We start from the raw sequence: 27586 nt of genomic DNA on the forward strand, positions 1-27586 counted from the left end.
AGGAAATATAAGGTTTCCTCACCTATCCCAACTTTAAATAGTGCTGTTTACTAATTATTGTCCCATGGCATAAGTTTTGCTTTTGCTGCCTGGTTCTTTATTATTGTTGATTTTCATGATACTGCTGTATGTTTAACTCTGTTTATTGCCTTAAATGTTACATAGTTTCAGCTCAGTTCTGAATTTTACAACTTTTCCATGACTACTTTCATCCTCATAATTGCTGAAAAAGTTGAGTGCTATCCCAAACAGCAGTGATTTCAGTAGAATGCCCTGAATCACTATCACCAAACTCATTTCATTCATTATTCTTTTGTGTGCAGATTTTCATTCAACTGTCTGGCTTCTTTTTATTTCACCTTGAATTGCAGTTGCAAATAACCTGAAAATCAGGGCAGATAAAAAGAGAACAGACTAAATGCAACCATATTTTGCACCAGCATAAATGTGATAATTTTCTGGCTGTCTGGTTCTTTTCTTAATTACCCAGATTTCTACGCCCCTCCATTCTAGATAGGCTCTGAGGATTTCATTATGTAGATGAAGTTGTTGGATATGGTCATAAAGCAGTTTGGGAGTGGATATTAAGGACATGCTGATGGTACCAGTTCTATTTATCTTTGTCATCAATGTGATCTACACCAGTGTCCAAATGTGTTGATGTATTGGGTAAGGGATAATAAATTGGGGGGGGGGAGAAAAAAGCTCTTTGAACCCAGGTGGGGTGACATTCCCTGAAAAAGCAAGTGCCATTTTAGTGTATTGTAGGATTCATTTCAGACACCCAAGGTATCCTGGAGTGCATTGAACTATCACTGCCTTGTTTGGTAGCTGTAACTCTCCCTGATAAGAGAAAGCCCAACCATATTGTAATACTTTTGAATTACTGCAAAGCACTATTCTAGAAGGTTTCTCCTTGGTTATGGATTTAGAAAGTGTGTCTAGAAAGAGTGCAGGACGTACATGCTGTCACTTGTATTTTAAGAAATGGTTTCCCCCTTTTCTTCTGACAGGGATAAATGGGTCTGAAAAGTGCTTTGCTGCAGCTTGATTTCTGAAATGCCATTACAATGAATTGAAGTTTCTGCAGGTCCACATTTTGTTTACAATTTATTACCCTACATCAGCCCTTGTTCAAGTCTACCACCATTGTTAGAAGCCCTGGAAAAAGGACTTGTTTGCAAAATGGATACATGATATCCTATCATCTTTACTGTTCTGAATGAGATTTTTTTAATACAGACAGAATGGTGGCTTGGCAGCAGAAAAGCTTCATCATATTTCAGATGCTTAGATTTCTTTGCAAAAGCCTAGATAAAAGTATGCAATATGTACAGAAAACATGGAAGAGGAACTAACAATTATGTTTCATTTCTCTGTCTTGTGGAATGGAGGTGAACTAATGGAAGGCTGCTTTCTAGAGGCTTCTATTGGTCAGCTGGAGGGAGAGTTTTAGTTGAGTTATTCTGCTCAGCATTCGGGAGCTGGCAGAGCTGAGATTATTGACAGATCTTTATACTGCTTTGGAGGAATTAGGGGATAGAAACTGGGCCTTGTGGAAAAGTCTTCTGTTAATTGGTCATTAGGAAAAATGGGTTGACGCTGAAAATTATTAGTTTAGAATTAGGTTCTATTATTATGATTATTACTGAGCAGTGAAAATTATAAGAGTGTTGTTTATCCAAGAAGCCTCTGCTATTATGTTGTTTAAAAGCTGCATACAATAAGCAGCTCTATTGCCTTTGGTAAAGGAAAGACTGCATCCACAAGAACAAACAGCTTCTCTGAGATATGAATTTAAGTCTTGCCTGGTTTTGTCAAGAAGTTAATACATTTAGAACACATCTCAAAACAAGGAAGTGCAATGTTCCTCAAACATCTTATCCTGGGTATAATTCTTCCCAGTAAAAAGAATCTAGATGGCTAGAAGAGTTTAGCATCGATTATATTATCAAGATTGGGTAATAAAACATCTGCAAGAAAACAACCAAGCTCAGAGTGCACCAAAAATGCCTCATTTCGACCTTAGATACAAATATACTCCTTTATTGGACAATCTATCTTCATAAGGTTTATTTGAATTTGAGTAGTATCATCTTCATCAGTAGTGATAGAAATGTTTAAATATTTATTTTATATTACTATTCAGAAGAACAAGGATGTCATTTGGCAAGGAAAGAAACTTGGGGATTGGTATAAATTTGGATGGGATTCATCTTGTAAATTCGAATGTATTTGCTATTGTTTTTCCCCATTTTACATAATTACATATAATGTAATATGTTTGAACTTCAACTACTGGAACTCCTATGATTGGCCATGCTTGCTAAGAATAATAGGAGTCATACACCCAATTCATCTTGATGTCAATAGGCTGAGGATAATAAATCTATAAGCTATAAATGGTAACACCCGCATCTCCTTTGATTCTGAAGTAATAAATGTTGCTGTGATGTATGCCGTTCGTAGATGGTGTGGCGATTTGTTCCTATGAATTGGAAGGTCTACAAAGAGAGACTGTTCCTTTTGCTTTGCTTTGTCAAGTATTACTTCATCTCTTGATTCACTTAAGTAGCATAAAGAAAAAACTGGTAGATTTCATGCTAGAGGGAATTGTATGCAATTATCCAATCTGGCCTTGGATGATGTCTAAGCTAGAATTCAGCACAATTGTCTCCACTGTGGTCCTATTTGCATTATATTTTAAATGAATCATTAGGTGATTACCCATCAATTTAGTCCACAGCAGCTTAGATTTACTCTCAAACAGTTCTAGTCTTGGTAAGCACAAAACTAATTTCTCTAAATCAGCTTATTCATTGTTGTTAGGAAAAATGCTTCTCTGAGGGTTGTTTATTTATTAATTTGCAAAAATAGCAAAAATTTTGCCCCCATATGTGGCTGTTCTGATCATTTCTCTCTTCTATAGCCACAAGCAGGGAAAGAGCTAGGAGGACCAAAATAAATAAGGTCCCCCAGAATCTGTCTACAGTAGTGCCATTCCTGACTGTATAAATGTTTAAAAAAAAAAAAAAAACCTCACTTGAAGGGAAAAAAGCATAGGCAATTGGGAGTGAAGCAACAGCCTCTAAGTTTCCATTACAAAATCTAGAAGAACATGGCTTCCATTTGACCATTCCAGTCATCCTGGATTGTCTGCTGCCAGCATACAAAGATGAGTGAATTAATTAGGAGTAATTAATATGCCAGTTATGTAGGGCAAGCAGGACCATGATTAACTTTGTGTAAGTTCACACTCAACTGAACCAAACTATTCAACTGTCTCTGAATTCCCTCTCTACTCCTTTTCTAATTCATATTGGCAAATGTAGGTATAATATATAAAGGGAAGTTTTCCTTTTTTCTTTTCTTACAAATGAAATGTGGGGAGATTCAGGACTAATGAAAGGAAGTACTTCTGAACATAATGCATAATTAAACCATACCTGCCAACATGTCAGAATTAGAAATAGATGTGTTGTGCAATGGGCCATGCATAATACATCACCCTATACTTTTGCTCCTCCTCTGCTGCACACATTCCATCTCTTGTTCCCTAAAGAAATAGGCATGGCAAAATGTTGCTAAGTGGGACTGAAACAGAATTTGGTATTTGGTAGAACAATCTTCCCTAATGCAGTGGGCAGGATGACTGGCTTTGGGAGTCCACATATTTATTTAGCAGAACTGTCATTCCACATCAAACAGAATATTGTTTAAAAATACACACATACACACTTAATAATTGCAAGTAGCTATAATAGTTTAAAAAGTTTGGGGAGGCCTGTTTCCGCAAAGAGTGGGAACTAATATTGTAGTAATGTATTAATCAGTATTCAACTACGGTAGGTGGGATAATATGTGTGTATATGTTTGTTTTTTTTCATTTTTAATGCACTTTTTAAATATTTTGTTTTTTGTGTTTTGTCTTGTTTGTTTAAAAAATTGAGTTTTGTATTTTTTAAATAAAGAAAAAATAGAAGAAAAAATAACACACGCATACCTGAAAAAGTAAATTATATGGACTGGATCAAGAATCTATTAACCTTTTAAATTCTTTTGACTTTGCCACATTGATCCTAGGGCTAATGGTACCTTTAAAATACTCACATCACCAATCCTATCATGGGACACTGAGAAATCATAAACATTGTGCTTCCTAGTGCCTCCTTAAGGAGGCTGGGTCACACAGTTGCTGAGCAATCCCAGGGAAATGTGCATTTGAATTACAAAGGCACCAACAAAGTGGAACAAGATGTGCCAAAACAAGCCTGATGTTTTTTTTTCAGTGTTTGGCTATCTCACACACCAAAAAGAGATGCAGAATCTCTTTAAGCAGGAGCCCAAAAGTGTCTTGAGGAACTGTATAGAACATCACTATTGTGCGAGCAACTAGGAGCCCTGTCATTCTTAACACTGTAAAGATGTGCACCAAATGACTTGACATTTTGAAGGTCCACATTCCCCAGGATGGAGGTTTTCAAGAGGATGAAAACCCAAACTACAACTATGGCAGCCATTGCAGATATTCATCAGGCCTGACTAAACTATACGGATACAATGACGACTAGCAATTCCGAAGGTTTTCCATGAGAACTGGGCAAATCTATAGCAAATATAGCCATCACTGGATATACTTTAGATTGATATATGCAGTGGTATGTAAGCGTTTGTGCAACCTTCTGAATTTTCAATATTTCTGCATACATGTGGCCTAAAGACTTGATATGTTCTCCACACAACCCAAAAGTAGATAAAGAGAACCAATTAAACAAATACATCAAAAACATTATACTTGTTAATTTATTTATTGAGGAAAATGGATTCATAAGCTTTTAAGTACCACTGTATTACTTCCTCAATGACTGGCAGAACAACTTAAAAACCGGTTGCTAAGAAGCTTTTGCTCTGGTTATGCCAGTGAGTTTCCAGGATGACAGTTATAGTCTAGGCTCTCTTCTTGAGACTAAGCCACAAAGGCAGAGTTGTATTTATTTCTAGGAAAGTGTACAAAGATACAAATAAGTCAGTCTTGCTAGTGCACTTTTTATTTATTATAATTCCATCCTATTTTTCTCTCCTATTTCCACCTTCCCACAGTTTCAATAGAAGGATTTTCAACATCGTTCTTCTCTCTCTTAAAAATGATTTCTTTGTCTTTGTGGAAACATAAATAAAAATGTTTTCCCATTTTTTTCTCATTCCCATTTTTTGTTGAAGATAATATACCCTACTGCTGTCTATCTGCATAACAATTACCATATAATTTTCATATTATATTCAGAGTCAAAACTGATCCATTTTTCTCCTTTCAAAACTTTACTTAGCTCTATAAGCGAGGAAGCTTTTTATGTCTCAGTAAGATGGGATCAAAAAAGATATGCTTTCAGTTGGAACTTATTTAACTCTGCCCTGTAGCTGGACAATCCCTAGATTTTGAAGAGTTTGCCTAGTTGCTTAGAAGTCAGTTCAGGATGATTTTGATACTTTCCTGAATGTCAGTTAAAAGGGAAGAATCACCTTAGGTTGCGGCCCTATGGCCAAGAAGTTTGAAGCCAGCAAAACGTGTTTGTTAAATAAGATCATGCAATGAAAGAGTTTTACAATCTTAAAACAAAAATCTTAATACTGTACATGAATTTCCATTAGCTTTTCTTAGGACCATGTTCTTGCTCTCATATAGCAGGGTTTGGTGTGTTCAGAAAGACTTAGTTAAATATTCTACAGCAATCACTACTCTAAATGTCTCGAATATGACATTGTGGCCACATGTAGAATCTACTGATTGCAAAAGCTGGTAACTGACACAGCATTAGAGAGCCAGTGTGATGAAGAGATTAAGGTATTGGACAAGCACCAAGGAAGCTCAGATTCAAATCCACCTTCAGTCACAAAAGGTCGTGGGTGATTTTAAACCATTCAATCTTTGTTAACCCAACCTAACTCACAGGGGTATCGGTGTTGGGAAATATAGAAAGAGGGAATATTATAACATCATCTTGATCTCCTGAATAAAAAGTGAGATGCAAAGCTTACAAATTAAAAAGAGAAATAAAACATCAGGCTAATTTGAAAAGGGCATGTTCAATTAAATGACTGATCTAGATGACTATGACCATCATAAGAAAAGGATGAATCATTTATAAAATAATTGGGACTTTCCAATTACATATACCCAGATCACTTTCTTCTCCAAACAGTTGCACTTCAGAAGTTCTGTAGCATTTGTTAGTATGTCATTTTGTGACATCACAGCAATTCTACCAGGACTGTCTTTGTGGCAATTTTCAGGTGGGAAACAGGTTTAGGCAGTCTGAGGCTGTGACAATATCGGCTGTCAGCACATCACCTGATCAAGAAGACAGTAAACTTCAATGAGTAATCACAGTTCATTCATACATGCACATTTTAATAAGTCTATTCACCCAGATAGAGCTTTAAAAAACAACAGGATTTATATTTTCAAGACATCCCCAATTGGGATCATGACCCAGTTAAGTACCGGTGAATTAGTAACTTACTTTCCTCTAACACTGACACAGATAAATTAACTTCTTGCAGTAAACTAGTGCCTCAACTATTTCAGCTATGAATTTTGTGTATGGGTTTTTTTTTTTTAAAAAAATATGATTTTAGTTTTCTTATACATATATAGGTATATTTTCTGATATTTTGATATTGTTTTTTAATTTAAAACAATTTAATTTAATTTTTAAGTCAGCCAGAGTCATGTTTTTGAGATGAGATGGGTAGGTGTATAAATTGAAATAATAAAGTGTAACATAATATATCTTTGGAGGTTTAGCTGTTCCTATTAGTAGCCCTGCAAAAAATTCCAAATATTGAAATTATTCCTTATGATGAACCTAAAGCCTTTTTATTTGTTTAACTAATATTGTATTATGTGAAACCATATGAAAATGCAGAAAAAATGAGATTTTGTGTCTGAGGAAAATTGGAGCATTCATCTTTCTAGTACTACTGGTATGAGTATAGGATACAGAACAAAAAGATTTTTGTTTTTGATATTTGTATATGTTTCTATAAACAGGAAAGCACTTTCATTTCATAGTGTCTTCACCTTCCTTGTTCTGAGATGATATCCCATCAAATTAGATTTTGCTCTTTTTCTTACTTTATTTCATAGGCTGACCTTTCCACATCAATGCAAAGCCAAATCATGATGTGAAAAGCTATTTTCTTTGATGATAAACTAGATCTAATAGCTAGTTACTGCAAAAATAGTGTGCACAAATTTCAGAAAAATGAGAAGGAACTTTACCAAATTGTGGTCTATGCCCACTCTGCTGCTACAGAGTGTTTTCTCTCTGTTGTCTTCATCAGGCCTGATTTTCAGACTTTCTGTGGCAGCATGGTCCCTTGACCTAGATTAGCATCTGTGTTGAGGACCAGGATGCTATGTTGATTAACAAGGGAGGGCAGTTACATGCCCAGCTGGTTACTGTTAGTAACTGTTTTGAATATAGCAGAAGCTGACTTTGTTTTTCTTAGCCTCTTTACTGAACTCATTCTTTCTAATGCCGTCTCTCAAATTCTCGATTGTCCTCTTGTACACTTTGGTTGTCTGTATCTCTTTCCTGTCTGCCAATCTCACCCAGAGATCCTAGGTGCCTTACAATGAAAACAATATAAAAACAACAAATCAAACTCTTTCCTCCAGGTGCCAAACTATTTGTACTGTAAACAAATCAGCTCCATTCTTGTCTAATGTAGGGGCCTCCCAAATCTTAGGAGGGAGACTACTGCAAAGAATCAAGATGGCTACAGAGAAAGCAGGCCTCCAAGGTACTACCAGAGGATGATATTTGAGGAAAGGGACCTGGAGCATGCTTGGCCTATTTGACCTAGTGGAAGAGACTGTTTTGCAAGTAAGCTGGAGCTGGGTCATGCAGGGCTTTAAAGGTAATAACTAGCACCTTGAATTGCACCTGGAAAACAAGTGGGAGACAGTGCAACTCATGCGATAGTAATGTAATATGGGTGAACAAGATGAAGGTCACCTCTGGAGGGGGCTGGACAACAGGCAACTGTGATGGAGGTCCCGCCACTGGATGAAGGGGCACCTCAGCCGGAACCACCAGACCGCCCGTGGGCAGATCAGGTCGGGTAACCACCGCACCAGGATCAGGACGATGATTACAGGCACCACTGCAATCTGGAACAGTTACAGCTTCCAGATGGGCCTTCAAGGGCAGCTTCATGTAGTGCATTGCAATAATCCAATGAGGTTCAGGAATGGGAGCAATTGGCCTGCAAGATGGTGATTATTAGTATTACACTTGTCACCGGTTTTTCCAGCAGGAGAACCTCAAAATTACGTACCATTTCTGAGGGAGTGCTATCTTTTCCAGTATCAAAGTGTCATCTCTCCTAACCACAGACAATAAAAAACCCATAACCACTCTGCCTTGCTAGAATTGAGTCATAGACAATTTCTCCCCATCCAAGTCCTTATAGTCTACTGAGCAGGCACCTGAACAGCATCACATGCCTGGCATAGAGTAGAGATCATCAGCATATTAACAATACTAAACCCCATGCAACTAACTGATCTTTAATCTTTTACAGACCAAAAACATTTACTACATTCTGAGGAATATTGTTTGAAGTTCCAAATATAGATAGTTCTTGACTTACAACAGTTAGTGACTTACAACAGTTAGTGACACAGTGTTACAGCAGCACTGAAAAAACTGACTTATGGCTATTTTTCACACTTACGACTGTTGCAGCATCCCCTTGGTCACATGATCAAAATTTAAATGCTTGACAAGTGGTTCATAATTATGATGGTTGCAGTGTCCTGAGGTCATGTGATCAGCTTTTGTGACCTTCTGACAAACAGAAGTCAATGGGAAATCCAGATTTACTTAACAACCATGTTACTAACTTAACAAATGAAATGATTCACTTAACAACTGTGGCAAGAAAAGTTGTAAAATGGGGCAAAACTCACGTAACAAATGTTTCACTTAGCAATATAAATTTTGGGCTCAATTGCGGTCGTAACTCAAGGACTACCTGTATTCAGACAAAATGGGGAAAATCTTTCAATTATAATTTGTGGGGGAAAAACACAGCAGTATACTCATACAGCATAAATGCTGGCAACCAATCTTGTCAATCCAGGAAAAAGGGAGTAAAGAATATTTCTCGCAAGTTCTGGCATTCTATAGAACCCTATATGAAATTTAAAACAGCCCAGGAGTTCTATGGCACCTTGAGGATTAATTAACACATTTGTGGTTGCATAAGCTTTCTGCAACTAAGCTCTTATTTCAGATATTTAATCTGAGCAACTGATGCTCATTACATACATGGCTGTACAAAATATAATAACATAATAATGTTAAGCTTTCATATTACACATTGTATATGTTTAGAGTGCCTTACACATAGCATCTTAGTAATTGTTAAAGTCTTGCTATAGGGTAAGTATCCCCACAATCAGTTACAGAATAGAGTACAAAGCACATATTAGCTCCAGAAAATATTTTGCGATAACATGCCTCAAAGTGTGCAGCAATACAAACAAAAGAGTTTATTCTTAATTTTCATTCGCCCCAGACTTGAATTTATATGTATAAATTAATCTATATATTTTTGTATTCTTTGTGTTTGCTGATCATGAGCCCCACATTTAACTACCGTAGCAAAACCCCAATTTTTTCCCCTGAATTTCAGATAATGCACTATTCTATTTTCCATTTAGCATTGTGTAGAGACCAGATTGCAAGCATGAATTAGTAACATAATTTCTATCCTTGATGCATTTGAAAAATAATAAGAATTTAGGAAAAACCTATTTCTTTTAAGCTCCTTCTACATTCCACAGTCTGATGTACTGAAGATACATATTCTACTCATTCTAATTCACGTCATTTACAACTAGACTGCTTAATTTTATTCTTTTAATTAAGAGTTTACTTAATCTTAATTACCATGTTTCTTGCTGGTACTATATATTACATCTAATAATGCAATGCTATTCCATTCCTATTCCATTAACATAAACAGGAGAGTTTTTAACATGTTTTCAATAATTTAAAAATTAGTTTGTTTATTTATTTATTTATTTTATCTCGAATTTATATACCGCAACTTCTCCCGAGGGACTCAGGGCGGTGTACAGCCAGATAAAAAACATACAATATAAACATTAAAAACAGTAAAAAGGATATATATTAATTTGGCCCCAATTTAAGATAACAGACCAATTAAAAATTAAAAAATATTAAAAAATCTGTTAAACCAGCCCGGCTTGCTGGAAAAAGAAAGTTTTAAGGGCACGGCGGAAGGCATCGAGGTCTTGGATTCTCCTTATCTCTGGGGGCAGCTGATTCCAGAGGGTAGGTGCCCCCACAGAGAAGGCCCTCCCCCTGGGGGTCACCAGCCTACATTGTTTGTCTGATGGTACCCCGAGGAGGCCCTCTCTGTGGGAGCGCACAGGTCAGTGGGAGGTCGTCGGTAGCAGCAGGCGGTCTCGAAGATAACTAGGTCCTATGCCTTATGCTTTAGAAAAATATTTTCCACCCTGCCTATTTTCTAGGATTTAGATTCACTAGCTTTTCTCACATGGTATGGAAAAGCTTCTGCAGATAATATTGGCAGGAAGGTTCTGATAACTGATTTACTACTCTATTCACTCCCCCGCACCCAACCCCAGGGAAATTCACCAATCTTCAAATAATAGAAGAAATAGGCACCATGAAAAATTCTGTTGAATATTTTCTAACATTCAAAATAGAAAATGTAGCTGCAGTAATTTGTTTTTTTACAGAACTGGATTAAGGATCTAAAGATCATAGCTTTCAATATTAATTTTATTTTATCTCTTCTCCCTGTAAGAACAGTTGGTAGCAAAAATCAGATGGATTTCTAGTTAGTAAGTTATTTGTAGATAATAGGCTCTTATTCCCCTCAAATAATCCAATCCATTAATTACAACCGAAAAAACCCTGGCAAAATTGAAAGATCACTGAGCATATTCTCAGTTTTCAAAAGCTGACAGTAATGCCAACTATTGCAGAAAAAGTTGTCCTAAAAGAGTAACAATTTAGTCATTCAAAATATAATTGGATATTTGTAATAGCTCTGCAGTATTAATAGTGTTTGTCTCTTTTTCCTTCTTCAGAGAAAACTTATTTGCTTCACCTACCCTACATCCACACAGGTGGAAAACTGCAATATTTAAGTATAAGTGAGCTGTAAATGCAGCTGCCACCAGTGAATGAAGCATACTTGGAATACTTCTGCATGTCATCCAGAAATTGTAACTGAGAACTGTGCCTCTCACAGCGAGGAAAATTCTACTCCTCCCTGTGGCCAAATGTAAATGCTCAATATACTCACAGAGGGAGTACATGCAAGTGCTGACAAAATCTGTCTATATCTTCTTTTCTCATATGAAGTCAGGCATGCCATTACCTGGGAATATGCAGGCCTTTTCCTGAAACAGCAAAAGCCTCTTCTAAACTTGAAGTGTTATGAACTGTATTGGTTTTGAATGCCTGCTAAAACCACTCTAAATAAAGTAATGCTGGAACATCCAATAGAAAATGTCACAGCAGAGTTAACCAGTTAAGAGTGGGAAAATGGCAAAAACTATTTTACAGATCCTTCTGTAGTTAGATCTTTCCTTCTACTTTGTTTTCTAGATCCAGATACAAGGAATCAAGTACTAGATATCACTTAACATATGAAACATGCAGACATATCAGATATACTTGTTCACTGCTACATGACAACACAGTTTATATCAACCTTCATCAAAGCTAGTATCAAGCAGCAGTTAACCAAGCTCCAGTTTATCAGTTTTAATAGTGTTTCCTATTGCTAGCTACCAGTGGCCATTGCTGAGGCCAGCAGAGAGAAAAGCAGCAGCAGCAACACATCTGTTGTGCTTATATCCAGATTCATCATCTGAACTAGTGCTTCCAAACTTTAGGTAAGAATCTAGAAGAATATATCAGATGCTTACAGCTTCTGGTGGTTTGGTTTATTCTTGATTAATGTGATGTCTAAACGATGATTTGATTGTTTGGTAAAGCCAGGTTATTGTATCTTATTTAATAAATCATAGTTAAAGTAATTGTGACTCAGTGTGTTGTGTAAACCTGTATCTTCCTTTTAAGCCTACAGGCAGAGACGTTCTTATTTACAACCTTTACAAGCCATTTAGGGAGGTTTTTCAGCTGGCAAGCAAAAAAAGAAATTGTGCTAAATTTAATAAAACATCTGTAATCCACTATGCTCTCCACTCAAATAAGTCTTAGCATTGGAAAAATATATGACACTGAATAAGGATGCCGCATGAGGAAAAGCCATCCCTTATCTTCACTCCCTTCATTAAAAAAAACACAGAAACCAAGTTAGTTTCCAAGGGGAATAACATGTCCTCAGGTAAAGAATTGTGATAACCTTTTCCTTTCAAGCTGTCCCTTTAGTAGAGGGCACATTCTTTTGATTCCTACTCAGTTTCATATCTGTACTATAACAAGTGAACTCCAATCATAGGAAACCCAGTGATTTTTTTAACTTCCCCAACCTCTCCCACATCCAACGATTTCTAGGATATCATTGTATTGCTAGGATCTGGCGCAATGAGGGCAATACATCAAAGCTAAATGATGGAATAGCATAAAAGATGATGTCTTCCATGAACCAGAGGCGATAGCACAGCAGTGTTGAATTTCAAATACACTCCTCGGTTTGTTAGGACTTCCAAGACGAGGCATCAGCTGCAAGTTTTAGCATTGTAGATAAGGTGTCGTTTTTCTTTGTTCACCTGGTATTTTTAGCAGTAGTCATTCACCAACAGCGTTCAAAACCGAGCCACGCTTCGATCAGGGGAAAAAAAAAAAGCTTACAGTATTGGCTACAACACCCGATTCCTTTTCAAAGGCTGGGAAAGGCCACGGGCAGCAGGGCTAAAAACACCCCGATTGGCAAGCAAAGCCATCCCGTTTCAACCCCCGGCATCGCTAACCCGAGGCTCAAAGCCTCTGGGACCCCAGCGAGCATCTTTCCTTTTATCTGTGCCATCCGCTGAATTTTGCAACGGCCACCCCGGATAAGCCCAGCTGGGACGCCCTGCTGCCGGCACCGGGAAGAAAAGAAAGCCTCCTGCGCCTATTCAATTGGCAGCTCCAGCCACGCTCTTCCCCTCCCTTTGAGGCTGGCGGGAGCAGCCCACTATGACTCAGTCATACCGTGACATCCAGCAAAGGCGAGCGAAGAGAAGGGAGCTCAGCAATGGCTGGCTCTCCTCAGGCACGGCAACGGGCCTCCTAGCGGTCCCAGCTCGCTCAGTAAGTACTGTAGGAAGGCGGGGAGAGAACAGGCGAGAGAGGCCTGTAAGGCCGGCCTAAAGCCGAAGCCGCCGTTGCCCCTTTAAGAGAGGCCGGACGCGTTGTGTTTAATGTATCAAATTGTGGCGGTCACGTGAGGCCCTGGAGAAGGGGTTGAGGAGCAGCGCGGCGGCGGCGGCGGCGGCAGCAGCAGCAGGAGCAGCGCCAGCAGCCATCGTCGCCGTCGAAGGTCTACCGAGCTGGGGAGCGAATGGCTGGCGCTGATTGCGGCTAGGGTGGGAGCAAAGCCGGCAGGAAGGAGGGATTGGATCCAGCAAGAGGGCCCGAGCTAGGACAGCGGCTTTCTCCGGACTGCGCGGCGATTCCTTCCCCTCCCCCTTCTCTCCTTTTTTTTTTTTTTTTTTGTCTGTCCTTGCGCTTCTGGAGGCTCCACGCTTGTTATTCATCGGAGTCGATTGATTGATCGATTGACAATCGCGCGTTAAAGGGGCCCTGGCGCTGGGTAACCGAGAAGCTGGGCTCGGATTGAGCTCCTGTTCCTTTAATCCAAGCCGAGGGGTTTGGGGGAAATCCTGCGTTGCGCCCTTGATCTTTAGTCATCTTTCCGCCCTTGAGTTCCTTCATACTCCGGTTCTTCCTCTCGTTCACCTCGACCCTTAAGGCGCCTTCGCCATCCCGGGAGAAGCGGAGGGGGAAGAGGCAGCAGCATCTCTGCCTCTTTCCGGCGCCCTGCTCCCCTTCACCTTGATAGCGACCCTTTCGATCTGCTCAGCATATTTCATTTAATTGATTCTGTTGAGCCATCCACTCCCTACTTCGGACCTGCTTTATATTGCAGATCTTAAGAGGGGAAGGAGGGGAGAAGGGGGTTAGGTTTTAATTGGTATCTGTGAGGGGGGGGAAAGGAAATTTTTGCGAAGCAGGCAGAGCTGCTTAGTTAGCTTAGATTCACCACTCCTCTGCCTTGAATGGGGAAACGATTTTTGAAAATCCATGTAGGCTTTCTGTACTGGATCTTAATCGATAAATGGACCTGCTATTTAATTTATCACCCTATTTTCCTCTTCCGGAATTCCCATATTCTTTCTTGCCTTCGTTGTGTGCGATAGTGTGGTGATAGTAGCCCCCTCCCCCGGTTTAATTTTCCTTCTGTTAGGGCTAAAATCGTGGCTGGGTTTCCTGTTGTTTCTTTTTTATGTGACACAGGTCCGATCGGTTGGTCTGTTAGCTCGTTCTGTTGTGACTGAGGGAGAGAACTGAAGAAGAGAGGTGTAGATACGGATATATTTTTTAAAAAATTCCTTTTTACTTAAAAGGGGGACTGAAGGGACCCAAGATGGCTGGAGATGATTGCAAGTAGTATGTAGGGTTTCTTTGATCCGATAATAAAAACTAAAAGAGACAGCAGCTGCAGCTATATAAACCCAATTTAGAACACTCCGCTTCTGTCCTCCTTCCTGTATGTTTTTCTCTCTCTTTTCCCCATAGGGACTCACTTTGCAGGGTGGTGCCATTCACCAGCTCCCCTCCCTTGTCTTTTGCACGTTTGTTTCTTATTTCTCTCCCCTAAATCCCACAAATTAAAAATAAAACCAACTCAAAATGGCTGAGGACTGAGTAGGTCCTCTTGGAATTGTACATTTCAGCAGTTCCCTTCTAGCTCTTGTCTGTCTCCCTCTTCTCCCACCCCCTTGCAGGCTGGTTCCAAAAGGAGAAATAGCTTTCATGTCAGAAGGGAAAACAGAGAAGCAAAGGGGAAGAGGCGGGGTCTGGGCTTTTCATTAGCAGTTGAGAAATTCCTTTTCAGTTTGATCAAGGCATACTTGTTTTCCTTCCAGCGAGAGCAAACCATCACTCTCCAAAAGGCTGAGGATTTTGGAGTTGGGAGTATTGTTTTCACCTTAGTCTTATGAAAGGTTAGAAATAAGGCAAATCCTGAAAACAGAATTCCACAGAGTATTAGAATAGGTTGTTTTTTCATTGAATTTGTCTCTGATTATTACTGTTCTTCATAGTAGACATTTTAAAGTATTTTTCTTTTCATTCCTATTTGTAAAAAGAGCAAAGAATGGGAGGGTCCTTTTGGCTCTAGGCTGGAATTTCATCTGAGTGATTGACCGTCTTCCTACTGCGATTGCACTGTCCCAAAGCCAAGGAAAAATATCCTTTTGCACCATTCAGCTGCATTAGAAAACTAGCTGCTCCTCCTGCCCTTTGCATATGGATTTATTTCCAGCTTTTTAATGATTCAATTAAAGACTCAAATTCTAATTTCTTACAGAGGAAAAATAATTGAAAAGGGAGGCTTGAATTTAGTCACGAGAGATACAAATTCCTTTCAGATATTAAATGGTCAGAAAGTAATAATCAGGAATATTTAATATAGGAGGTTTATATGGCATTTGGACTTCCTTCTGGATTTTGTATGGAGTTTTTTCAATTCTCGGTAAGTTTTACTTTTGCTTTTCAGAATCAGAAGTAAAAACCTTATAAGAATTAAGAAAGTTTGGCTTCAAACTTTAGAAGTATCTGTTCTGCAATTTTAGTACTGATTGTTAATTATATTTAATACAAATGGGCTTGTTGGGAATATATTACTTTAAATTTTAGGAAATCCACATTAATTGCATTCTTGATTTTTTGATTCATTAGCAACTTAGTGGCCTTTCTGTTGCAAAAGTGGAAACTCATCATCATCTGCTTTAGTAGACCAAAAACTGACTGTTTAAAGAGATTAAAGGGAAAGTTCTGATCTGGCTGAGACATGGCTGAAAACTGGAAGAACTGTTTTGAAGAGGAGCTTATATGTCCTATTTGTCTGCATGTCTTTGTGGAACCTGTCCAACTTCCTTGTAAGCACAATTTTTGTAGGGGATGCATAGGAGAGGCTTGGGCCAAAGAGTCGGGGCTAGTGCGTTGTCCTGAATGTAATCAGGCCTACAACCAGAAGCCCAACCTTGAAAAGAACTTAAAATTGACCAACATTGTGGAAAAATTCAACTCTCTTAATTTGGAAAAGACTCCCTCAGTCTTGCATTGTGTCTTCTGCCGCCGTGGGCCACCTTTGCCTGCACAGAAGATCTGTCTAAGGTGTGAAGCTCCATGCTGTCAATCCCACGTTCAGACACACCTGCAACAGCCCTCTACAGCACGTGGGCACCTCCTGGTGGAGGCGGATGACGTCAGGGCTTGGAGTTGCCCCCAGCACAATGCTTACCGACTGTATCATTGCGAAGCTGAACAAGTTGCTGTTTGCCAGTTCTGTTGCTACTACAGTGGTGCACACCAAGGGCACTCAGTATGTGACGTGGAGATCCGACGCAATGAGATCAGGGTAAGTAGGAACATTGCTTCATATTTAAATGCAGCTTTCTTCTTGACTGCAAAATACAACTGGTGCAACCTCATTATTAGTCAACCAGTTTTGTCAGATGATGATGGGAATTGCTGAGGAGGGATCCTGAAGCAGCCCCCCCCTTTCCCTTCTGCTGTGGTACATTATTGTGGGCAGCCTAGAATCCATCCTGCTGCTCGTCCAGATAGTGTAATGCTTTCAATTGAGGTGGTGGATATTGACACATAATGTTCAATTTAAGTGGAATAGAAGAGTTCATTACTTAGAATTATTTTTTAAAAAAAGCAAAAACTTTTCCTTAAATTACTAAGCTTTCTTTTGTCCTGGCAGCAAAATATCTTTGGCCAATTCAGTGCTTGGTGCTGTACCAAAGAGCATCAAGGAATTTGTACTCTACTTCAGGTAAAGGGCAGTTTCTTAGCTGTCTAGTCTTCCCCAGTTCTTTGTTTACCGTCAGCTATGGTTTAGTTTGTCCCTGTTTTGATCTGAGGCCAAAGAGGAACCATTGACATTAAATGATAAATAGTAATTGAAAGTGCAACAAGAACTTTTTTCTTATTTTTCTTGATTGCTCATCAGCAGGATCACTATTGTTTTAGTAGCTTTGCTCCTTAATTCTGCTAAGAACATTTATCTTCAATAAGAAATGTGACTCCTTTTGCTCAAATGTACATTTTTGCAATAATAAAATGATCCATTCTACCCAAAGGTGACCTTTATAAATAAATAAATAAAGATAAAGCTAGAAGTGGTTGTTTAGTTTTTTGCCGTTTGCCCTTTTTTTTTTTTGCAAGGCCTACAGAATACGCTCTTCCATTGCTGTTAACTAGATTTACTGCAGGTCGCTCTATATATTTATCCTGGTACTGATCTCATATCTTAAATGTGAAAACGAAGAAGTAAACAAAAGCTGACATTATCTTTTCAGACCTCCTTAGAAATCTGTCAAGGAACACAGGCCTCTACTGCACAGGATGTTGGGGGAGGGGAAGGGAGGGATAAAGCAATGGGAATGTGTATGGTGGGGAGGTGTCTTTCAATGTAACTAGTAACTCAAACAATAAGGTATAAAATGGGTGGTGGTGATGTAGCAATAGTATTATACCTTTTCTTTCCTGTAAAAAAATCAGTTATTTAAATGTCATTGCCTTGCAAATCTCAGAATAGTAGGAGATTTAAAGTTGTGGATCATTTTATGTTATGTTATTTTATGTTATTAGAGATAGGTATAGGTGTATTAGCAGATATAAAATTCTATATAAGATAGACTCTTCTCAGTGCGATAGCAAGTGAAGCTGTATAATTATCAACAATTTCCCTTACTTTCAAAATAAAATGCCCATTACAGTATTCTTCAGTTCACTCTAGAAACCATTTCCTCAGATTCAACTGTCTTTTCTGTTCTTGTTCAGAAATGGGATGCATAAAAAGCCCAATGGACCTAAAGGTTGAAAGTACAGTTCTGAAATCTGGTTTTAAGCAGCTTTGTTTCCGGTAGTTGAAAGCAAAGACTTTATTACATCGCAGTCCTCTTATTTTGTAAGACTTGTCAAATCAGCATTCTTCTTCCCTTCCTCCTTTCTGGCCAACTTCCTACAAAGGAATACTGTACCATATGAACTCAAATCTCTCTCCTACACCGACTTCATGCTATGAAGGTAGATATGAGATGGGCTCTTCACATTCATCCAAAAGGAACAAAAGATATTCCCCAAAGAAGCCATCATTTAGTAGTGGAGCAAGGGAATGTAACTGGAAGATCACAGACAGCTTCAAATTAGTATTTTGTACCTTGACAATACAGTAAAGGTGGGATAGTCAATCTGGTATTCTGTATTCTTCAGATGTTTTTGCCTGCATTCCTTTAAATTCCAGCCAGCCTGGCCATGAACACTTTGGACTGTAGTTGCTTTAGTTCCTGACATCTCAATGGTTTCTGATATGCTGAAATTTCAGGGGTCTTTGGAGGGGTGGGTTTCTATGCATAGAAGTTGTACAAAAGATTAAAATATCATGGAGGTCATGAAAATTTATTGGACTACAGTCATAAAATCACCTAAAGTAGTTTAGCTAGCTTTTGGCAACATTAAAATGGCTATGATAGACTTTTTCTCTGTGTCATCATTTCCCTTCATGCATGTTTATCTATGAAATGAAGTTGTAATCTGTACTGGTGATCATGAGGCTGAAACCAGGGAGTGGTGTTTACTCTGGATTAATACTGAGTTTGAGGGTGTGATCTTGAGTATGTGGCAAAAGTCAGACTGAGGAACAGCTGTGTGACAACACCTGCATGTAAAGACAGGCTGGCTGGGCCCTGTCTTCTCTTTTTGATCTGATCCAGTTACTTCAAAATCTGCACAAACAGGTCCACAGATTCCTTTCAAGCATCATTATGTAGGATAAATATTTAACAATAAATGAACAGCAGTGGCTATAAAACAGACAACTTGTGTATATTCCAGTGTTGCCAAAATGACTCATCATTTAGCTGCTAAAATGGGGGAGTAGATAAGTCATTAATAAAATTGCTTTTTTATTATTTTCCAGTTGGAGAACTAATCTTGTGGTTGGGATGAGGGTAGGTATTCTGAATAGAAAGAGTGAGTTTGAACAGAAAGATTATTTTTTTCCTTCTACTTTTTGTGGATTTGGGTGGGAGTAAAGAGGATAAGCCAAATTCATTTGTTAGTGGCTCTGCATACCTATATAGGAAGAAGGGAAGATGTGGCAGAACTATTGAAAAACCCATAGGATTGACTTCTACCCTCCTCTATCCTTTTTATTTATAGATAGGAGGGAAAAAAGGAAGGAATGTTGAATCAAATAGAAAATATATCTTTTTCCTCAAATCTAGGAGACGTTTGGCAAATGACTGATGAACTGAGACTGGTAAATCCCACTAACAGTTCAATTCAGAGCTTGCTTTTTAATAATGAGTCAATTTTCTGGAATTTTTAGTTATGTCCACACCCAACTTTTTCTAGAAAATTACCTTGTGTCCTTCACTACCTTCCATCATATAATGTGTAAGCTATATTTATTTTGGACCTTACTAGTGATAGTCAGGCTGCATATGAAGTGAATTAGTAAAAAGTCATCCCAGATTGTCTGGTAGTATTTCCCTGAATAAGCAGACATTGTCTGGAAATCAGCTGAACTCTGTGTCCTTGTTTGGGCTGGGCAATTCTTGGTTTTGACTTCAGTGTATAGTAATGAACAAAACCACTATATGTTGAGTTTAGTTTATTGTTGGGAAAATGTTTTTGCTTCTCTTTGCCCTGCTCAACTTAGCACTTTTCATGGGAGAATATTTTGAAAGGTAACGTGATTTATCATTAGTCTTTACATAACCCTATCTAGCCTATCTGAACCATTTCTCATTCAAAGTTCTGAGGATGTATTTAACTGAAGTTAACTTTATAGTTTTATTTATACGTAAGTTTTCCAAGGATGTGAGCTGCTCAGCAAACTCCTGCCGGCAAGATAAGTGGTCATCCATTTGTCTTTTTATACTGTTTTGTTTATATCGATTGAGTCAAGTATGTGTAAATACAACACTTACATTTTGTCCTTTTGATGAGTGCATATCTTGCTCCATTTTTTCTTGCAATGCTAAATTTTAAACTATAAGTGAAATGAAACAGCGATTTGCTACTTTTAGAGATTTTGTGTGTATATCATCCATATTTTGGTCACATATTCAATCAATATCCATCAGTAATGGATGTAGTCTACATCTTTTCCTGTTTCTGAATAAGTTTCTTTCCAGTGTTCTTAATTAAAGAATACCAGTCTTCCAATGGTATCCTTCATGTGTCTCTTTGACTAATACTCTGGAATATCCTTCATCTCAGCCGTTGTCTAACTTCCTTTTCTAACAATTTTTAAATGCTGTCCATATATGCAGTCATGTACGTCTCTTTCTCTTTTGTACATTAACACAGATTGCACAGTTTTCTTAACGCCCATGCACTAGGCTTTAAAAAAACCCAATTTTTTTTCATCGCAGTAGAAGTAAAGAAAAGGAATTAAACAGGAATATGGAGATGTTATGAAGTGAAATGCAGACATTCTAAGAATAATGGGAAAAGTTTTGGAAAAAGTGAAGTCTATGATAATAAAATTAAAGCATGTCTCTTACAATTGAAGAGGGGGTTTATTGGAATTAATGAATTAAGGATGTTGGGTTTGTTTCTACAATGGTCATGCTTGTACATTTTTTATCACCCATAGGTAGTTTCGATTATAGAAATTTTTCCAGTCCTGAGGTAGATAAGGCAAGAAAGAGATGTAAGATTTTAAGCATTATTAAAATTAAGACATTTGGTTCTAAGAAACAATATTTATTATGGTTTGATTAGGACTTGTTTTATGGTATATGCCACATTCAGGAGCGCTCTCAGAAATATATAAAATTGAAAAAGAAAGCTAGTATTTTAAAAATGGATAAAAGACTAATTGTCTCCTACATGGGTCTGTCCAAAATATTTATACACCTGGGCAACCGCATGTTCCTTTCAGATTTATTAAAGCTAAATATATGAAGTTGGTGCAACAAGATTGTCATATCAAGTATGAACTAATTTCTAGTTCCCATGAATTAGTTTTTTTATATTTTCTTAAGTTCTACAAGGTTCCAGAAGTTGTGAATTCTTAATTTGCAGAAGAGCTAAATATTAGCAGGTAGCTTGGTTTGCCCTCTTAATAAAAAAAATAAAATCTTCAGAAACCTCAGCAAAGAGGAAAGAAACTTGAACACACATCTGAACCTTTTTATGCTTGTTATCTTGTAATGTTACTTCTATTTTTTGTCCCTAAAAAGTTTCATTAGGTTTCTTCTATTTTTAACTTAAAAGTCAGTTTTTGACATTTATACATTTATTATTTCCTTATTGATTTGATTTCTATGACTATCCATCTTGTCATAGTAAAACTTTAAAAAAAACCTCTTAAAAACAAATAAAAGCTAGAACAGAATAAAATAAACACCTTGAAATTATCCCTTATTCTGCATATATTTATATATTTCTCTATGATAGACAGACTTTTGTAACATGCTTTAAGATGAGAGGCATTGAGGAGTGCTGTCAGTCATGTGGATGTCTTTTCTAACTTAGTCCTTAGCCCATATTTTACATTTTTGTTTTAAAATGCAATTACCCATCACCTCGTTTTTTTATGTGATATGGCAAAGGTTTATATCACTGTGAATGTAGATTTTCTTGCAGAAGGATACTCTGTTCTGCCTACCAAGTATGAAAGAAAGACTCTTCGGACTTTGAAACATCCTGAATTGCATATGATGTATCCCATATCTGCAATAAATGAAAAAAGTGGTGGTATTCATGTTCATTTAAAATGAACAGACTTTGTCCAAAGCAAATAGATTTTTATAAGGGAAGAATCTTCAGGATTGAATTCTAATGATAACATAGCAAATGGACAAAGGAGACAGGAGGAGAGATTGCCTGAACCCTTAATATGGCCTAGTCTGGCTTGCTTTGCCTGTGGAGGCAAGGAACAGTTAGTTTATGTCCTGCAAATTGGCTTTTCATGCTCTCATCAAATGCTTCCCCCATTTGGCTGCATTGCCAGTAGCGAGGTGTGTGTCACAGAAGATAGCCTTTGTGCCAGAGTACATTCTGACAGGAATTTCGTTACCTGGCCCCAAAGAGGCCCAATGCTTTTTTTGTGTTGTAAAAGGCAGAGTTACAACAGCTCCACCCAAACCGCATGCAGGAACCAGCATGTGAGAGAAAACAAAATGGTTAAGAGTGTCGCTCAGAAACCTCCTTTCGTCAGGAGCTGTGTTGAAGTGTCGTTTAAAAATCATTCAGCATAAAGGGTATTATGGCCTAAGCATGATTTAACACAGTCATCCTTTCTTCCCCTCTTCCCCAGCCGCCTTCTGTCTTCAGCTTTCTTTTTGTGGGTGAAAATGCTTATAAGGTCACAGTTATAATTTTGCACAGGCAAGCTGTCTCTGGGTGGCCTGTAAAACATGTTGCTGTCTGTTTTTCCAGCTCCATTTTCTGCTCTGCCTATCACTTTAAATGTGATGTGAGGCTGCAGGCCTTCTTCTCCACAGCAGTCCCCTCCCCCTCCCTCTCCCCCCCTTTTTTTCTTCCCTGAAACTGGCAAGGCCTGCTGAGGTCTTCTAATCCTTTGGCTTTCTGCATCCTGAATTTTCTCCTACTTCCATAGTTCATAGTTCCCTATTCTATGCAGCCATTTCCATTTCTCTCTACCTTGGCCATGCTTCCCAAATGCTCTTTAATGGTTTGTAATAGTCATTTTGCTCCTCCTCATCTCTCTTTTGCTGATTTTCTGAGTGGTTTGGACAGCCTCTGTATTTTTTTGAGCAGGGGCTTCGGTTTTTATGGAAATTAGCAGTGAGAAAATTAAATGTATAAGATAGAAGGAAGGACTGTTTCACAGAAATTTTGGAGGTTAAGGTCTAATTATCCAATTACCTCCTAAATGTTGCCCAGGAGTAAAGGTCTGACCTAAAGAAATGTAACACTGTTATCTTGGGAATTCTTACATTTGCTTAAAAAAGGAGTGTTTTGTATATTCATAAAGTTGAATTATTTTTCTTCCCACTTCTCCCCAGACAACTTTTGTAGTAAGATCTATGGGATTGCAAAACCTCTCCATGTGCTTTATTCTGGGTCATCATGTAAATAGACAAGGTGAAACACATGCTGTGAAGGGAAGCTGTAGATGAGGATCAAGCACATGGAGTTTCAGAAACAAGCAGACCACACTAGTGTGGGTAGAAGGCATGCAATGGGCAGTTGTCACAAAGACTTTTTTTAATAAAAGGTTTTAAAAAGTTAAAAACTAAATACAAACTAATATTAAAAAGTAAGAAAAAAATCAAAGCGAAAGTAAAAGTGCAAGAGAGGAAAACAAAGAAAAATAAAAAAGAATAAAAGAAGTGGTTTCTGATTTTTTTCTACAGCAGTTATAAGTACAAGTATAAATTTATCTCTTTTTCTAAAGTTACATGTCTCTTTTCTATAATCTATCCTGTCTAATCAAAAACCCGATAAGTCTGGGTTTTTTTTTTTCCTGTTTTCCACAAAAAGTCCATAAGGGGTTTCCATCAGCAATAAATGTAGATATTATTTTTTCTCTGATCAAAGACATCAGTTGCCACCTCAGCAAGCTCCACAATCTTCACCTCCATTGTAGGTATTGTCAAAGACGATGAGACAATAATCTCATTGTAGTTATCATACACAAAAACAAGGCTCCATGACTATGTCCATCAATCCCAAAAGACTGACCTTTGGTCTCAACTATACATTAATCTTTAAAATCCTCTAAATCAGCTATATATTTGAATTCAATATTTTCTAGTTTTTTTACATATCCACTAAACATAAAATATCTCTTCTTGTTCACATTTCTAACATGAATTTGAATTGTTTTTATATTGTGCATTCTAGACACTTTTCCCTGCTGACATATATCAATGGCACATCATTTTATAAAAATTGTCGTTAAGATTACAAAATAATGCAAATTTCAGTCCTTTTAACTACATATTTTCCTGTTGTTCCATATGTATATTATAACCAAAATGTTTAGCCCCCTTTATCATACTGTTACTTGTTGATTTACCACTATTCATTTAACAACAGTTCAAAGTTATGATGGCCTCTGGGGGTGAGGGTGGGGAATGATGTATGACCTATCCTCAAAGTTACAACCATCACCCTATAATCATGTGATTGCAATTTGAGTACATGACAACTAGCTCACATTTCTGACAGTTGCAGTGATTTATGGTCACCTAATCATGATTTGCGACCTTCTCAATCAGTTTTTGACAGTCAATTGAGGAAGCTGAAATTCTTAACAATTGTGTGTGTCACTTAACAATCGTATGATTCACTTATTGACCATGGTAAAAATGGTTGTAAAATCAAGTCCAATCATGTAATGAGCCATTTAATAATTACATTGTATAGTGATAAAAATTCCAATCCCAATTATAGTCAAAAGTAGACTACCGGATTACCTTTGCATTTTTTATTTGTTCAACTTCTGTTTCATATTTCAATAAAATTTTATACATTTTAGCAATTACATGTTCATCATTTGTTTGTAATTCCATTTCAAACTCAGTCTTGCATTGTTTAAAACTGCATTTTTTTGGTCTACTTTAAATCTTTTCAATAATTGTAAATAAGATCATTGGCAACTGTGTCCCTCTGCCACCAGTTCTTCTCTAGATTTTATTTTGTATCCCTCTTCAAAAAATTCTAGTATCTCATAATAAGTTAGCCATTTGTGTTTGCCTTTTATTTCTGGTCTATAAAATGTTTCTTGGTCTGAGAGCTATGAAAGTGTTATTGATACAGCCTGGATTTTTATTTATTTCATATTCATACAGTCTTTTATAATTGAAAGAAATACAAATATCCCCGATCCCTGCAAAGTAGACCCATGATGTATTTTTATATCAAGCTTGAAGAAATATATCTGTTAATTTTGGTTTGCTTCTCCTTTTAACCATCTGACAAAAAGAAAGCATATGGGAATAAAACTAAGTACCCTCAGTGACCTTGTGGTTAGATGAAGAATGGAGATCAGACTCTGTGGCTTTCATTGATGCCCATCCTCATCAAGCCATGCTTGAATGAAGAGCAAAGCAGAGAGTAGTTGGTTATTGCCACCATGAACCTTGATTGAAGGGCAAAAATATGCTGTATCCTATTTAACAAGATGATCATTTGGTTTTCTCTCTGAAATAACTGGTGCCATTCCCTGTCTAGACTTTTATAGCTATGCAGTTTTGGAAGACTGGGGACATTCCTTTGGCAATGGTAAATTTTGGTGCTGTACTTGGTGCAAAGGGATGGTAAGCCATTCTTTTATCCTGTATGAATCCTATTGAAAAAAAGACCTAAAGCACCTTCATTTAAAAGTCTAATTTTCTCCTCTGAAAAAAGAAACTCGATGGCAAAGCTTGACATTCCCACTGACCTCCCACTAATTAAAAGGGCAGAAGATGTGCTTTTTAGCATTGTCTACATTGTTCTGAAGGCTCTTTCTCATTCATCTCCTGTGTCCAAGGCTCTGTTTTGCTTAGAATCCCCTCCCTCCCTCCCTCTTAAATATGCTGACTCTGTTTTGCTTAGAATCCTGTTTTCTTCTGTGCGCGTGTGTTTTAAATATCCTGATTTTCTGTCTCTGCTCATATGAGTATCATGCTCATTGGAACCATTTGCAAAACAAAGTGCTGTGTGTTTTCTGGCATTGAGATATGACAGAGAGGAAGAGAAGGTGGAGGGAGGGAAGGAGGAGGAAACAATTATGATTGGATATAAAAAAGAATAAAAGCTGCTGGCTTCCCCAGGGCCCTTGTGTTCCTAGCTCTCCTGTCCTCCCCTACCACCTACTTTGCATGTTTGAAGTAGGTTACTGGCTGATATGTTATGTGGGAAAACAAGGGCCTTTCTCTGTTGAACCAGCTTGGTATTTCCTAACTTATTTTTCCTGCTTGATATATAACATCCCTCAGGATTCTCTATATATGCAAATGCATATGCATGTTATGGATTTAGATCTGGAGATAGGTTTTCAGATTTGCGCAAAATTCTGTACTACTAAAATGATATCTATAATATAATGTTCACCCTATTTATGTAAATAGAGTACGAAAACAACTGGGTCAGTTTCAATTCAAGAAACATATCAGCTCTGCACATCCATACATCCATACATCCTATATAAGTAAAAGTTATATAAAATGGTTATATAAAAGGTTGTATAAAATATTTCCTGTGTATGATAAACTTTCATTCTGAGGAGACCATATTAGTTTTCTATGTAGAGGAGGAAATGTTTTAATTGAAGTATCAATCTATTCTCCAAAGAACCTGAAGGCAGAACAAGAAGCAATGGATGGAAAGTAATCAAGGAGAGACCAGCCTAGAACTAAGGAGAAATTTCCTGACAGAACAATCAGTGAAACTATTTGCCTCCAGGAGTTGTGGGTGCTCCAACATTGGAGGTTTTTAAGAAGGCATTGGACATTTGTCTGAAATGGTATTTTCCTGCTTGAGCAGAGAGTTGGACTAGAAGACCTTCAAGGTCCCTTCTAAACTCAGTTATTCTGTTAATTACAAATATATTTCCAAACAGATGTGGTCCCGAGTTCTATACTACCTTGAAATATATAGTATGCATATAATGTGTCTTCTACATTATTCTGTATGGGATATCTGTCAGATCTGATTTTGAGTTGTGGGGCGAAGTATTCCAACAAAAGAGCCTTGATTTTATTTTCTTAAAATGCATTTTAAATCCTCTTAGCTGCATAGTACATTTTGTTTTGCAAGTGCCTCTAATTTCATTATAAAACATGTTTTGGTTTAACAGAAATAAAGATAACTTATTTCTTCAGGGCACAGAAAAAATGCAACTAGGAGGAGTAGTGATTTCAGAATAAGAAAAGTGGGGATTTGATAATGGAAGGCCTCCCAAAAACATGCATGAGAGAACATTGCTGAAGATTCTTCTGTGGTTTTCCAGAAAGGCTAAACTAGTCAGCTGAGTAATTTATATGCTGAATAGCATTCCACAGCATTGAATGAGAAAGAATGCTTTGAATTAAAAACCCAAGTGTACTTGTATATGGACCAGGATAAAAACAAAGAAATAAAAAGTATGCATTTATGAATGTCTTGGTACATCTTTACTTTTGCTATGGTTTCAGATGACAACATGGTCCAGGGAGATTTTGTTGTGGGTTTAATGACTGGATTATTGTTGCTTTCTGAGCAGAGAACGGAAAGACTGATGGATAAGGCAGACCTTTGGGCATCACATGGTTTAGGAAGAAAATCCTCACATGCTTTATTTATATTTTTAACAAAGATTG

The 27586-nt window shown here is 37.6% G+C and overlaps 1 protein-coding gene and 1 long non-coding RNA gene across 5 annotated transcripts in view; one reads left to right on the forward strand and one right to left on the reverse strand.

Moving 5' to 3' along the window:
* Positions 1–4792: 4792 nt before the first annotated feature.
* On the reverse strand, positions 4793–13416 carry LOC117678649 (uncharacterized). Its single transcript, XR_015728634.1, has 3 exons — positions 13233–13416; positions 7283–7632; positions 4793–6349 (listed from the first exon to the last, which is right to left on the reverse strand). It is a non-coding gene; the product is annotated as an uncharacterized LOC117678649 (long non-coding RNA).
* The window catches only part of TRIM8 (tripartite motif containing 8), a 62084-nt gene continuing 47407 nt past the window's right edge, over positions 12910–27586 (forward strand). Inside the window, exons 1-3 of one of the 4 annotated variants that reach the window (XM_034439970.3) lie at positions 13225–13331; positions 15392–15777; positions 15984–16665. In XM_034439970.3, coding sequence (XP_034295861.1) covers positions 16096–16665 — 570 coding nt within the window. In that variant the 5' untranslated portion in view covers positions 13225–13331; positions 15392–15777; positions 15984–16095. Of the gene's footprint in view, positions 13561–13770; positions 15778–15983; positions 16666–27586 lie in introns of those variants that run through there. The other 3 variants (XM_034439969.2, XM_034439971.3, XM_087872843.1) reach the window with 3 other exon arrangements.

This window comes from Pantherophis guttatus, chromosome 6 (assembly GCF_059756535.1).
Source record: "Pantherophis guttatus breed Tessera chromosome 6, ASM5975653v1, whole genome shotgun sequence".
In the NCBI taxonomy this organism is placed as follows: Eukaryota; Metazoa; Chordata; class Lepidosauria; order Squamata; family Colubridae; genus Pantherophis; species Pantherophis guttatus.